We start from the raw sequence: 15,766 nt of genomic DNA, 5'->3' as shown, positions 1-15,766 counted from the left end.
CAATGGTGTGCTCCATCTCCCCTATATTCTCTAACTTTTTTTCTTTCACCTATCCTATCGCTCTCTCGAAGTCTGGAAGGAAAAAGTTTACGAAGGATCTCCTTGTCTACAATTCAGGCCTGACAGTCGCTGACACCTATGTCAACGCTTCTTCCAGGCAGACTTTCATCAACATCCTTTGTTGTCTCCTCTCCAGACCTTTGAATTCCCCATATGGTCAGTGCTCTTCCCTTTCTCTTCCTCTCCCATTAATGGCGGCACCCGTTGGAAAGTACTTTTGGCATCCTTCCTTTCCTCTAGGGCCATCATTGATGTCTACCTAAATGGCACTCTCATGGTCCAGGGCTCTCAGCCCAACCTTCTCCTAGATGGGCGTCTTCCGTCCCTCAACTTCCACCCTTCTCTTACCACTCCTCCTGCCACCTCCGACCAGTGTACCACACTACTGTACCCCTCCTCGAAAGACCTTCAAAAGTGGCAACGTGCTCCACTTAGCTGCCCTCAACTCACTTTGCCGTCAAACACTTCTGACATCTGCCACCTCCTTGAAGACCTCTATGTCCATGTTCTCACCGAGACGTTGTTCACTGCCAGCTCTGTCACAAGTTTTAACTCTCTACTCTGTGAGAGATACAAGATACTCTCTAAGCCCAGGCTTAACCAGTCCGGGGATGGAGTGGCCCCGATTTTCCCTGAGTGGGTCCCTGCTTCTATCCTTCCTACTCAGGCCTACTGCTTTCGAATGCCTCGTCTGCAGGCTTCGTGTCTCTTCTGTCCTCACTGGCCACCATTGACAGGCCCCCTGACCAGGTCTCCCTCTTCCTCTGAGCGGGCTGGCCTCACTTCACTCTTATCCTCTACTCCCAAGCGTCTGCTCGTCTGAGACTTCAATATTCACCTCAACTACCCTCATTCAGCCTCTGGACTTCAGCAGCCTCTGTCTTTCCTTCTCCATTCTTTGCACTGCATTTGCTCTCAGCCGGACACACCTTGGATTCTTATCTCTGCAGACATCCCCATTTCCAACCCTTTACTTTTACTTCACTACATTTGTACTGCACACAATGGACCCGGAGGCATGATGGCGCATACAGAACAAACAAAACAAGTATAAAAACGTAAAAGGGAAAACAGGATACAAAGAATGGGAAGCAGCACAAGCACCAAAAACAGGGAGACTACGCCGCAATAATATGGTGGTGACATAAGGAGGTCAGTTAAGCATGAAATAAGGTGTAACCGTTCAAAACAGGTAGCATCAGAGTTTCAAATTACAGTTTGAAGGTCCGCTAGTGAGATATTTACACGATCTGAGATAAGAGTAAAGTGCTGAGCCCACAACCCACTAGGACAGTAGCTTGTTTGTTGCGAGCACCAGTCGCTCAGGTCAATCCTGCGTAAGATCTTAAGGTCTGACAATCTGACGTTTCTAGGCCCAGTTCTTTGTCGTAGCCATGCAAACACCTAGTTTCGTAATTATTCTCTAGACTCTTTGCGATTACTAACATTGAGAACGTGGATGGCAAAGTTCCTTTGATCCATGACACAGGTTTTGGTACATAAGTTATCTATCTTGGTCATTTGTGACTTCCTCCTATGCAATCTCTGAAAGGTCACCTGCTTAAGTTTGGCATTGGCCACTATGTTTTGTATAACAGGAATTTGACAAGTTTTAGGATCTGGCAGGTGGTAAGACTCACCCACCAGACTGGAAGTGGACATGACAGCCTTCGCCAGCAAGGGCACACCTGCAGCTGGGGCCTCTGTGGGGTCTGTTTGACAACCGTGGTGAACACCATACTGGAAGAGGGGAGTTTGTTAGGATTTTTCTAATCCTTTGTGATCTATTTGATTAAGCTTCTGCGGGTGAGGTGTAAAGGTAGGGTAAGCATGTTTGGACCTACCGACACCACCCATCTCTGAAAGTCTTCAAAGTTAGAGCAGGCTTGCAAGGTCCGGCAGTAACTGTTCCTTGGAGATTTGCCACGTTGCTGCTATTTTAGGGTCAGCCACCCCTATATCGCTACTTGCTGCAGGATTTACCCCTGTCTGCTCCCCTGATGGCACTTGTTGAGTTAACCAGGGCTGGGCGCCCTTTTGAGATATGACATTCAGAGTTATCAGATTCCTTATTCTTGGGAATAATCCTGTTTCTCACTCCTTGGTCGTCATGGGGGTTAGCTACCTTTTTAACTGTAGACACTTAGTCGTGGGTGAAAGAAGACATACAACTTTATCATCCTTCTTAAATTCATTCCTAAGATTTTTGCTAATAAGCAAAAGATTGGGAAATGTGAGTTATTGCTGGAGCTTGAGTCTCCTTTTGGCACTTGGTGCTAAGACTTCGATAACCTGTTGTCACTCCTATGAGGAGCACAGGATGGTGAGTGTGGGAGGAATTCATCCTTACTCCTTACTCATTGCGTCGGAGTGGATACTGGGTGATCCCAATCCCGAGGTGGAAGCAGTTTCTGCTTTCATGGGCAGGACTGTGTCCTTATTCCTGCCCATCAAAGTGTGCGGCCTTGTGACTGACATAATGCTGGGAGAGTTTCAAAAAGTGAGGATAAGCAGGGACAGTCACAAATGATATGCCGGGAGAAGCCTGGCGTTTAGCCACTTACACGCCTGTTGCTCCCGTATCCGGGTAGAGCGCTGAAGTGAAAAGTGCGCGAAGGTGCTCACACCAACCCAGGTCACAGGCTGTCCGCCGCCGAATGCTGTCTGGAGGCAAACTATGGCGAGAAACGACAGGACTGGGAAGCTCGGGCTGGAGACGGAGAGCTGCGGGGATATGGAAAGCAGCTGAAATGCTACAAACGCAACTGATCCTCAGTTGCCTCGCAGCATGGCTCTCTGCTCCACAGCCTTGGTGATTGGAGGAAAGAACCCTAAACGGAGCATAGCCACGTCAGGCCGCACCGTCTAGCACGGCCGCCTCTGACTAAGCCGCCCACTATACAGAAAATGTGCACAAAAGGAGGAGGCGCCAACCCTCTACTCTCTCTCCTGTCCTCAAACCTGAAGCGCCTGGGTCCCCCGGCTAAGCACTGGCCTGCACTGCCAGTCACCTTCTCCATCATTCGACCAAAGAAGTGTAATTTGCAGCTTTTGCTGCCACCTTCCTGCCTTTGACTCTCTTTGACACAGCCCTTACTAACGTTCAGCTCCATGTCCAACCCTCTGAACATTACCCCCCCAACCCCCAACCCCCTACTGTCATGAGGATCCGCATTAAACCTGCCTCCAAGTGAAGCTCCTGGTATGACTTCGACCTGGCCTTTCTGAAACTCAAGTACAGAGCAGCTGAGCGGACGTGGCAGGCTACAACCACATCCTCTGACAAACTGGCCTGCCGCCTGCTCCAGAGGCAATACAGACTTTCCATCCGCTCGAAGAAGAGGGCCTATATCCAAGCATGCATCTCTGGGGCCACTAACACCACTGAACTTTTCAAAATCTACAAGGAACTTGCCAATCCTACTGCAGTCTCCATTTATCCTCTGCCTTCCTCAGCCCCCTGCACTTTTCTGGCCTCACTTCATTACTAAATCTCAGGACTTTCTCTCTCTGTCTTTCTCTCTCTGTCTTTCTCTCTCTGTCTTTCTCTCTGTCTTTCTCTCTCTGTCTCTGTGCAATCACTCTGGATCTTTCCCATCTCTCCTCAAGCACTCCCTATTGCAGCTTCTCTTCAAAAATCCTTCTGCCAACCCTTCCTGTCCAGCTAACTACTGTCCTATCTCCATTTACCCGCTTCCTGGGAAAACTCTTGGAGAAGCTGGCCATCTTCACACTGAGTCCGTTGGTTGTCTCCATGGCCATCAGCCTGGCTTCGTAGCTGCCAGAGGCATGTAAACTCCTGAACACCTGTGAAGACTTGCGCTCTAATCTCTGTTCCAACTATCCTTCTGTTCTCTTCCATCTTCACCTCTCCTCTGATATGGTCAATCATGCAACCCCTTTAAATTGGCTCTGTGAAACCCTTAGCATCACAGACCTGGGTCTGCACTGGCCGACCTCCCTCTCTCCTTGGCTTTTCAATATCTACCCCCCTACCCTCCCAGGCCCATTTGATCGGTCATCTCTCCTAACTTCCATTGTTTTGTAGACGACACACGGCTCTCCTTCAAACTTCCTTCTGCCTCCTCTTCCTCTCTCATACTGGACTGTGTCTGCTATTAAGGCATGATGCACTGCTATCAATCTCTGCCTTAATTCCAGGAAGACAGATCTTTTTCATTGGCACTCCAGCTCCCTCCTTTCCCCCTACACTCTGGCTGCCCTCCATGGGCCCCCTTCCCCTCCCCTTCCTGTGAGGCAAAAAACCTTGGTGTCTGGTAGGCAAGATTATATGCAGTAACCCTGTAGGAGACTACACCAGTCTTGTCCTCTTGGTATTCGGTAACCCACCTATTATAGGTCTGTACTACAAAAGTTGGTAGTGACTGAGCAGCCAGACTTCTCTCAAGAGGGGTAAATGTGAGCTGTAGCATCGAAAACCACTTATACAAGTAGCCAAATAACACTTCCACTCAAGGTTTTCTAGTAAAATAAATATTAAGTCGGTTTTAAATAAGCATTTAAAAAGGGCAATATGCAGCTGTTAGGGTGATTTCTAATTTCTGTGCGAATTCTCTTCAACCTTGGAGACCCCCAGCTCTTTTGCTGAACTTTAGGACTTGATGATTTAATCCTAAAGTGTGTGAGGCCTTTTTCTCACTCTTGTATTTTTGATGTGATTTGGGCTGTTTTTCTTTTGGTTTTGGAGTCTGACTCCATAGGCCTCACGTTGTATTGTGACACACATCTCCTTAAATTTTGGAAGCTTCTCAAGACCTTCCCTTTCTCTTCATCCCCTTCTCCTGCTAATTTTCCACCCTCTGCCTCTAGACTGGCTGCCTGGTTCATTCATACTCTTACAGGGCACCAAGCTCTCTATCAGTCTACCCCTGAACCTAGTCTCCTCTGATCTCCACCTGCCCAACCTACACCTGCCCTTCTGGGCTCGTCTCCCCGGCACTAGCCTGGCTGGTCCTGCACCCCCTTAGCTGGCCCAGCCCATCCCTCGCACTTAGCACGTGGATCTTTCTGCCCCTGCATTCTCTTCTCCCTGCGCTCCGTCCGCCTGTCTTCCCAGAGCACTCGCTTAACACTCTGGCACTTCACCCCCAACCCCCACCACTCACATTAATGCACTTGTACGATCCGGATGCCACAGGGCCTAGTAGGACGGTTTGTTTTGTCATCCCTGCCCAGCCTTGTTGCGCCTTGAAACAGTGTATAGCCACATTCTAAAAAACCAATAAATAAGAGGTACTCTTACTCCTATCCAAGGGGGCAGTCAAGCATTGTCCTTGCTCCCCGTGGCAAGCATAGCGTCTACTTGCACTATTTTCTGCAAAAAAAAAAACAAAATATGGCGGAGACCCGTCCTCGACTTGTGTTTTCTAAACCAGCTCATCCACTTGCATCATTTCTGATCATCCGTTGCAAAGCCTCCTTCGTTAACTGACGAAAGGGGATTTCCTTTTTTCTCCCTAGACTTTAAGGACACCCATTTCCATATCCCTACCATCGAAAATTCCTACCCTTCACGGTGGTAGGCCTTCATTACCAATTCAAGTTCCTTCCCTTTGGCCTCAAGTCTGCCCCAAGGGTGTTCATGAAATGCCTGGCTCCATTGTCTGTGTACCTCAGGAAGTCAGGTATTTGTCTACCTGCATTTGGACAATGGGTTGGTCCAGGCCATGTCCCCGAACCCTCAACCCCGTAAGCCAGACAAATGGAAGCACTGAAAATCTGCCTTTGTGCTTCCTAATAAACTATAGCGATCATACTTGATTTTTGTCGTAAAAAATGCCTTTCCTAGGAGCAAGCACATCTAGACCCCAGTCTCTTCCACATCCGCCCCCTCTGTCATGCACTATCGCAACATCAGATCACCTCAGTTGGGGCACTTAATAACTCCTGGGCATGCTGTTGTCATTCATCTGCTTGAACATTGCAGGCTCTGAATGTGCCCGGCAACAGATCTCTGGACATTGGGACTACAAAATAGTCCTTGACAGTTCTTTCCACAAAGCCCTGCAATGGTCATCCGAAGTCCTAACCCACAAGGAGGGAGCTCTGTTCGCAATCCCCTAGCCATCATGTTACGGTGATGGCTGACTCCTCCATGGGTGGGTGGAGAGCTCACACTGATCTTCACACCAGAGCAATCTGGTCAACAGTCAGTCTCTCCACATCATCCTCGAGCTGAGGGTAGCGGTCTGGTCCCTGAAGTTTGTCTGGTCTCACCTGAAGGGGGAAGTGGTCAGACAACATGACCACTGTTATATATCCATAAACAGGCCGGCACCAGGTCTCCTTCTGTCTGCCGCAGTGCAATTCTTCTGGAAATGGGCACTAACACACATTTGTCTTCTTTCCTCCTTTCTGGTATCCGTGGCCATTTCTCTCAGCAAGGATCTCTGCACCTACCATGAGTGGGAGCTCCTCCAAGGTCAACATCTGCTCTTAATTCGGTTGTGGGGCACGCCAGACATAGACCCCTTTGCCACAATCCACAAAGGGCAATTCCAAATGCCTTGCATTCACAATCTGTTTCCCACAGACAAATAGCCTGGGGATGCCTTCAGATTTCCATGGGAAATGAAGTTCCTGTACTCCGACGACCCCGCCAACCACTCCATTGCCGCTCATACAGAGTGTCCTATACATCACCAACCTCTGTGCAGGCTGATCCTTGTGGCCAATATGGTTGATTCTCGAAGCTTCTGGTACTTTCCTCAGCCCCACCCATCAGTTTGACCCCAGGGTACGACCTGCTGTGCAAGGGAACAAAACTACACCATGACTTGTCTCCACCTGATGTCCTGGTTCCTGCATCCTTCGAGTTTGTCCACGTCAACATGCCCCAAGACGGCAGGGACATCTCGGCGGAAGCTTGAGCGCCCGCTAAAATCTCTTGCTACAACAGTAAATGGAAACATTTTGTAGTATGGTGCTCTGATCATGGAGTGGATGCACTCTACTTCCAACCACTGCAGATTCTGCTCTACTTGGTCTCCTTGGTGACTAGCGATTTAGCCTATGATTAACATGTGGCCTCAATATCCAGCTTTTTCGTGTACCCCATCTAAGCCTTTGCTCTCTTCCCAGTGTGTCATTAAGTAATTTCTGAAGGGTCCAGTATGTTCTTTTAGTGCAGTGCACAAACCGCCTTTTGCTTTGGAATTATATGTTGTGGTCTTCAAGTTGATGTGCTCTCCTTTTTGAGCCTGTGCATCAAGCAGACAGCAACCAGGGAAGAGGTCTTCCATGAGAGAAACCGTTTCCTCAGCCAGGAAGGTTAGTGAGTTCCAAGCACTGTTCTCCAAGCTGCTTTCTTTCCACAAGGCCATGGTACTCCTGAGGACAGATCCTAGGTTTATGCCTACAGTTCTACATTTGTGCCTTAAGTAAGCCCCCTCATCTTCACTCCCTGGATGTCATGTGTGCACTGAAATACTGTATTGTGTGATCCAAGCCATTCCGGAAGTCCTTGCAACTGTTTGTTGCGTTTGGTCCCACTGCTGTTGGACTGTCGGTCATCAATCTCCTTGATGGCTCTTGGTTGCATATCATTTTGCCACCAGCTTGCGAATTGGATACTTCCAGATCAGCCCAAAACTCGTTCCATGAGGGCTGTCTTCTACCACTGCCTTCCTCTCTGGTGTTCCTCTGGAGGACCACTGCAGGGCAGCTACGTGGAGGTCCACGCTCATCTTCACCAAATTCTACTGCATCGACACTCGAGAGTCCAAAGTTGGACATGCAGTCATTCAAAATCTGTTTCTCTTAATGATGTGCCATATTGTCACCCTGTTTTTGCACCATGATGCATAACTGCTATCTAATCTATTCCAGAGTATGTGAATCTGATTGATCCAATGCTTGAGGGAGTAAGTCACTTGCTTATTGTACAGCGTTGGTATCTTGCATAGATTCAGATGTGACCTTCCCCACATGTGGTCCTTCTTTGCACCATTATGTGCATCATACAAAACTGAAGATAGCCTGCAGGGGTGGCGCTGTATGAGACACTAAGATAACACCATGGTGACTGCAGTTCCTTTGTTTTTATGAAAACCGCTTTAATGTTGGAACATTCTCAGCCTGCTGACTGGGAATGATGTTCTGGCAGCACCTGAATCTGACTGATACAAATGCTGGAGAACAGGCGTTAAAGATAATTAATGTATTCCCTATGAGAGAGTCTCTATAAGCTAGAACCTAGAAATCGGTTTATACTTTTTCAAGACAGCATTGACTAGATACCGATACCAGAAGAGATGCATAAGTGGGACAAGCCTCATTATGTAAGCTATTTGTAGGGGCAGTACTCTTACTTGCACTGTATGACAATGCTCTCTGATGTTCTTTGCCTGTGCTCCCCCCCCCTCTCATACTTCCCTCCCCAATTCACTGGGAGGTGGGGAGCTTGGTAGTCTATTCTGTGCATAATGAACAGAGAACATCTTGTGGTGAAGAGGGAATAGCTATTTGTAAATCCAGTTCTTTATCCTGGATGTCTTTATTGAATTCATAAACCATGGGTCCTCCCCTCATGAATCAAGGTTCTCGTTCACTTCATCAAAAAGAGGCATTCTTAATTTAATGTGCCCTCTCCAAAGAGATTTACAACAAGAACTCCTGCTGCTGTGCTGCATCATGTGAGCTGCACTGGCCTTAAAGGCCGTGTCCTTTGTTTACTTCTTTAAAGGGTGCCTGTAATTTCCCTTTGTTTCTCTATTGAAATGACTGGTAAAATGCAGTCTACGCACTCTGCTTTTCATTTATGGAGGGGAATTGATACAAAACAAGTTTCCATCCCCGACGGGCATTATATACTATTTGAGAAGTTATTTAGTGTTGTACATTTTTACAGGTGTTATCTTCTATGATGAAGTGTTCTTTGTTTCTGCACATGGGCAGAGATACTCACCGTTTATGAATTAGATGAAGAACTGGATTTAGAAGTAACGGTTCAGTTTCATTGTTCATGCATTATTCCTAAAATTCAAGTTAGTAGATGTATGCTCAAGTACATAATGGGATAACCTTCAAATGTCCACCTGTTGGCAAAAGGCATACCATCAGAGTGCACCCCTGGATACAGTAGCAAACTCGTGTGAGGCAACCGATTCCAGAAATTCAGCTCTGACCAGAAGACCAATTCTGGCAGATCGTTGGTGGATCTTCGCCCATCAAATAGCAGACCCAAACATGTCTCCTTTAACATTGCTGACATCTGCTTTATTCAGTCAGCTTTGTTTTTATTGGAATGCATGTTCTGTTTGTGTAGGCAGTATATCTTGCATGTATACATAAGAACATGCGCAGTCCGAAATCGAGCATTTATGCTTGTTCATCTTGACATTTTCCCACAGGTTGCATTTACAACAAGAATTTACCATCCAAATATTAACAGCAATGGCAGCATTTGTCTCGATATTCTAAGATCACAGTGGTCCCCAGCATTAACGATTTCCAAAGGTAAGCTGATTACTTTTGCTTTGATAGCACCACATTTTAATTTTCAATGTAAATTGTGTTAAATAGCATTCGTGTTGGGATCATGCTCCTTAGTTGGATAGTTGCCTAGATCTGTAAGCTTTGGCATCACTTTGTTGCTCCGAAGTGCAACTGATGTTTTCAGAACCTGGGTCAATAGCTGGAGAAATTCTAGATTTTGTCGAAAGCTTTTGAGATTTCTGAGTGATCAATGGGCTTTAGTGCAACATTGGGGAGTTTACACAGTGCATCACCAAGGTAGCTATTGTGCTTCTATCCACCCAGTCCAACCATCAAGAGGAAAACCAGATGATATGCCTGATGATGAGCTCTCAAATAAATCTATGGACTCGACAATGGAAGGCCAAGACCAACACCCAGAGAAATGTACAGACATCTTGTTAGGCTGGATTTGGTGAAGTACCCTTTGGGTGCACTACAACAAACTTGACCTCCTGGCAATACGAACCAAACCTTTGGTATAAGTCTGTACTACACAGGTTGGTAGTGTGGCTGAGCAGCTAGGTTTATCTCAAGAGGTGTCAATTTGAGCAGTAGGGTACACAGATCCAGTGACCAGTATCCCAAGAAACACTTGCACTCAAGGTTTCTTGATAAAAAAAATTAATTCATTTAACAGTCAGTTTGAATAAACCTTCTTCAGAAGGAGCAATATAATAGTAACACACAAATACACTCAATACTACACACTTAGTTTCTCTAAATCAGAAAACGCCCATTTGGGATGGCACACATACACTTCCTACACCCTCGGGTGACTTAAATAGCTAGGACACTGTGGACATTAATATATCACTGGTACATTTAGAGCAATACTGAGATGAATGTCAGAGGTTTCAGAATAAAACAAGTGATCAAAAGTACTTCCCGGCTTCAGAATTTTTGTGTTGAACGCCCCCCATTACAAAGTAAGTTAACCCTTTCCTGGAAGGAAGGTAAAAACACACATTTGTAGGAGAGGAGAGTCATTCAGGGAGCCAGGCCAGCCAATGTCAATTGGGCCAAAGCCTAGGAGAGCTGAAGCACTTCTTGCGGGCAGTAAAAGTCTTGTACAATGTTTTAGAAGTCTTTGTCGAAAAGTAGAATCAAAGTAGGGCCACAAGCTGGGGGGCTTGTGAGGTATAGAAGATGCAAGCAACTCTACAGGAGCTACCAAGACAGGTCTCAACTGAGAACAAGTAAGGCTACAAGACGAGGTAAGTTCTTAGACGGTACAGTACCTTTGGTCAGAAGAAATGGTTCCAGCTGACTTCTGTTCCTGTGTGCTCTGTGTGGCTCTGCAGATCCATTTGTTCATGGGCCTCAGTCGTGGGGACAAGTGGGAGGACTTCTGGGGACTCCTGCAACAGGACGGTCAGCGAGAGCAAAGGGCAAACTTCAATTCGGTGGCACTTCGGTGTTTCAGCTCCTCGCGTCTGACTGCAAATGGCAACACTGAGGTTCTCGGATACCACTTCAGACTTTCCTTGCTTCTGGGGTCCAGCACTTTGAGGTGGGTCAGGTTTTGTCATTCCTGCATCAGGGAAGTCCGGAAGATCTTTGCAACGCTCGCGTCCGACTTAAAAGCAATCCACTCGATTTGGTGTTTGTCTCCCTGGCACTTCGGTTCCAGCAGCAGTGGAAGTACAGCCAGCTTAGAGAGGATGTCCCAACGAGTTCACTTTGGAGTTGATTGGTCCCACCAACTCAAGGGGAGGAGAAGTCCTTGCAGAGCTTCTCTAGTTGAGGCGAATTCGGAGCTTCAACACAGCGGCAGGGCTTCATTGGGCAAACCAACGGTCCAGGAGTTGCAGCAGGCATCTCTTCCAAGTTCTTCAGATTCCTTCGTCCAGTGGTTGACTCTGCCTTTCAAGCCAAAAAGCCTCGCCTTTTATGCATGTTTCTCCCATTCATTCCAGCCTAGCTGTCAGTCACAGAGCAGGGTGGCTGTCCTTGCCAGACAGGCAGCCGGCCAATCAACTTTTGGGTGCATTCCTGTAACCAAGGGGATTAAGCACAGGGAGTTTCAGGCCTCCTCCGCTCCCCCTCCCTCCTTCTCGGCCTGCTGACCCTCCCTCAGCTGCCCCTTGTCCCCCTTTCTCCTCCTTTCCTCTTTTCTCCCCTGATGAAATATCTAGACAAGTCAGATCTATGAACCTCATCAAAACAGGTCATCCCTGTTCCTCTAAAACCATTAAGGAGCACATAGACGCCCTTTCACCGGCCCTTGCTGATTTCTGCAACCTCTCCTTTGCCTCTGGCTCTTTCCCCCACGCCTCTTAAACACTCCCTTGTGCATCCTCTCCTCAAGAAATCCACTGCTGATCCGTCATGTCTGCCAAACTACCGCCCAATTTCCATTACTCCCTTTTTGGGCAAGCTCCTGGAAAAGCTGGCCATCGCTCAGCTTAATCTCCATTCTGACTGTTGGCTCCCTCCATGACCACCAATCTGGCTTCAGAGCTGCCAGAAGTACAGAAACTGCTCTCCTGAGCATCTGTGAAAACCTGCTCTCCAACCTCGATTCTAACATTCCCTCTGTCCTCATCCTACTTGATCTCTCCTCTGCGTTCCACGCAGTCAAACATACCACCCTGCTCAATTGTCTTTGTGACAACCTCAGTATCACTGATCAGGCTCTGGCCTGGGTGACCTCTTTTCTCTCTGATCGACCCTCCCAGATACAACCTGGGTCCTTCCTATCTTCTATCTCCCTATCCTCATGTGGTGTCCCCCAGGGGTCTATCCTCGCGCCCTGGCTTTTCAACCAATACCTGGCAACTCTCGCTTACTGCATCTCAATGTTCTGCTCAACTTTCCAGTGCTATGCTGACACCCAACTAATTTTCAGGCTTCCTTCAGCCTCCTCATCGCTGATTGTCTAATCACCATTCAAAATTGGTGTGCCGCCAATGATCTATGTCTAAATGCCAACAAGACTGAGATCCTCCTTATTGGTACACCATCTCCATCCTTTCCTCGCACTCTCTGGCTGGCCTCCCTTGGCCCTCCTCCCACCCCCACCTGCGTGGCTAGGAACCTTGGGGTTATCTTTGACTCTACACTTTCCTTTTCCGCACAAATCTGTCTCCAAAAAATCTAACTTTACTTCACCTCCTTAGAGGTACTCTCTTTCCTCTCCTTCCTTCAAAAGCTCACCGTCTCCCAAGCTCTGGTTCTTTCCAGACTGGATTACTGTAACAGCCTTTCTAAATCTACCTGCCTCCACTCTTCATCCCTCTACAACTAATCCAGAACAGGACTGCGAGACTTGTCCATGGCCTGAAGCCCTGGGATCGTATCTCTCCAGCATTGAAATACCTTCATTGGCTCCCAGTGGATGCAAGGATTAAATTTAAAACCCTCTGCATTGTCCACAAGGCTTTCTGGGGCCTGGGTCCAAAATACCTTCAACTATCCCTCCGTAAATACCTCCCCTCACGAGCCCTTCGCTCCTCTAACTCTCTCAGGGTTAGTCGTTTTGCAAAAAAAACGAGCTGGGGGTAGATCCTGTCTTCGGCTGGGGCCTCCCTTTGGAACAGCCTCCCAGCCACCTTGAAACTTGAGGAAAAACATCTTTGGTTCCGGAAACTTCTCAAAACCTTCCTCTTTGCCTCTGCCTTTGCGCCCCCCTTGTCTCCCCTGTTCTGTTTCTTCTCATGGACCTGGCCACCCTCTGTTCTCTTGGGCCCGGGTACATGCTCACCCGGCCACCCTCCTGCACTGCCTCCAGGCCACCATCTGCACTAGGGTTCTGTATCTATACCCTTACAGTCCCCCCTCCCACGTTTCTCCTGCACTTATCAGATATACCTTTCGAAGGGATTGTGTCCTCCGACATATTCCTTATCTTAGATATCTCCTTCCAGCTCTGCTGGCCTCGGAAAATGTTTCTCTAGAGGGCGCTGCGTGTCAACGTCCGCCGAGTCGATGTCCCTCGACAGCCGCCGTATCGACGTCATCCTGCCTATAAAGGCCGTGCGCAGCGTCCGTTGCTCAGTTCCGTTTTTCTGCGCTTACTCAGTGCCTCGGAATACCGTTGCTCAGTTTTGTTAATTTAATCCCATTTACCTCGAGATATTCGATCCGTACTCGATGGCTTCCTCGTCGGAACAGACAACTCCTCGGTCCGGCTTCAAAAAAATGCCGAGATTGTGAGAAAAAGATGTCGCTGACTGACCCTCAGAGAGTTTGTCTGTGGTGTTTGGGAGCTGAACACCATTGTTCGGAGTGCGAGGACTGTATGTCCATGACAGCTTAAGGCCCTGAAGGAGCGTAGGGGGAAGCTGGAGAAAGGTAAGACTTTGAAAGCTTCTTCTTCGACGAAGTCGAGACATTCATCTCCTCGTCACCATTCGCGCTCCAGGTCTCGGAGTGGGTCCCATCACTCCTCGAGATCGAAGCACTCGTAGAGGAGACGTCGAAGATCCCCTTCTCCGTCCTTCTCTTCCTCTGTTTCTCCAAAGAGAATCCCTTGCCCCACGAAACATAGTTCCCGGGCTGAATGGGAGGAATTCTGCAAAAATATGATGAGCGTCTTCGAGAAAGCGGCCTCGACCCCCTCGAAGACTGCTGAGAGCGATGCTCTGGTCGAAAGACCCGAAGGTCAAAAACGCTGCGAGTCGCAGTACCCGGCGAAGGAAGCTTCTCAAGCGCGTCTCGAACCCTCGAGTAAAGCTCTGACCTCAAAACCTTCTTCGAAGGTTCAGTCGACGCCGAGGTCTGTGTCTTCGACGCCGTTGTCGAAGGGACCTTCGACACACTGGTCTGTCGACTCGACGGCATCTTCGACGCCAAGGAAAGTCACGGTTACGACGCACCCAGTGGCTATCCCCAGGTCCTCGATGACGATGGCGTCGAGATTGTCGACTTCCTCGAGCAGAATCCCAATTCTGTCGAGGTCCTCAAGGCCTCCGCCTTTGTTTTCGACGCCACGTCCGAAGCCTTCGGCGTCGACGACATCGACGTTTTCGAGGCCGATTTAAGACAAGTTTGGCACCCTCTGCCTTGGAGATGGGGTTTACACCCTATGTGAGTTCAGAACAATTGAGAACTATGTCCTCAATTATGGAAGAGGGTGAACTATCTGAACAGGAAGACACATTTGAGTTGCAGGGACCTGCAACCCCAGTTAGAGAGGAGTTATCCTCAGAAGAACGCAGGTTAAAGGATCTTGATGATTCCTTACATGAGGCAAGTGGGTTAGACACTTCCCCTGAGGTGGAGTTTGCTAGGTCAGACCTGGGGGAGCATGCTGAAACCCCTTATAGAGCTTTAATGGCCAGGATCACAGAATTTATGGGGTGGTCTACACCTTCACAGGCTTTCCAACAAGATGACCTCACGGATATTCTTTACAAAGGTCCACAGGAGGATCCTGTAGTGCCCTTTCATAAAGCTCTTCAGAGGAAGATTATGACGAACTGGGAAACCCCAGATGTCGCCCCGGCAGTAAATAAAAAAACTGTGTACAAAATACAGGGTATCTTCTGCAGACCCAGAGTTTTTGTCAAAACACCCATCCCCAGAAAGTCTGTTGGTACATGCAGCATCTTCTACTGACGTCAAGACTGCTTACCCTACCGTCCCACAGGACAGGGACGATAAGAAATATGATGCTATGGCAAAGAAAGTTTTTTTCGGCATGTAGCATGGCGTTAAAATCTGTTAATGCTACTTGCACCCTTGCTAGATTCAGCCATACACTTTGGGAGTGTGCTTCTACAGCGGCTGACTGCATCCCGGAGGGAGAAGAAAGGGAGGCGTTCCTAAATATCATACAGGACGGTAAAGACGCTATGTGCGAATCCCTCCAGACGGGCATTGATTCGGCTGACCGCATCAGCAGAGCAATGGCGGCAAGTACAACAACCAGGAGATTTGCTTGGTTGAGAAAGTCTGGTTTTGCCCCAGATGTGCAAGCCAGGCTCTTGAACATGCCATTCGATGGCTCTTCTTTGTTCGGGAAAAAGGCGGATGACAGTTTAGAGAAACTGCAAACATCAAAAGCAGCAGCTAAATCCCTAGGCGCTGCAATCCGTCAGATGCCTTTTCGTCCCACAGGAACCTTTGCGAGGGGCAAGTCCTTTCGCTTCTACTCCGCATTCGGAAGAGGTAGAGGACGACCGGCTCAAAGGGGACAAAGAAGAACTACCCGAGGTGGACGGGGTCGATATTCAAAAGCCGCAGCAACAGCAGGTGCCTCTTTACC

At 48.2% G+C, this 15,766-nt stretch overlaps 1 protein-coding gene across 1 annotated transcript in view; it reads left to right on the top strand.

Moving 5' to 3' along the window:
* UBE2D3 (ubiquitin conjugating enzyme E2 D3) overlaps positions 1–15,766 on the top strand; it is a 269,547-nt gene that overhangs the window by 184,594 nt on the left and 69,187 nt on the right. Inside the window, exon 5 of the mRNA XM_069630692.1 lies at positions 9,432–9,537. Coding sequence (XP_069486793.1) covers positions 9,432–9,537 — 106 coding nt within the window. The remainder of the gene's footprint in view (positions 1–9,431; positions 9,538–15,766) is intronic.

The sequence above is a fragment of the Ambystoma mexicanum genome, chromosome 6q, assembly GCF_040938575.1.
Source record: "Ambystoma mexicanum isolate Mex_15411 chromosome 6q, UKY_AmexF1_1, whole genome shotgun sequence".
Lineage (NCBI taxonomy): Eukaryota > Metazoa > Chordata > Amphibia > Caudata > Ambystomatidae > Ambystoma > Ambystoma mexicanum.
The sequence above is the reverse complement of the archived record's forward strand: the minus strand, read 5'-3'. Positions and strand labels throughout refer to the sequence as shown.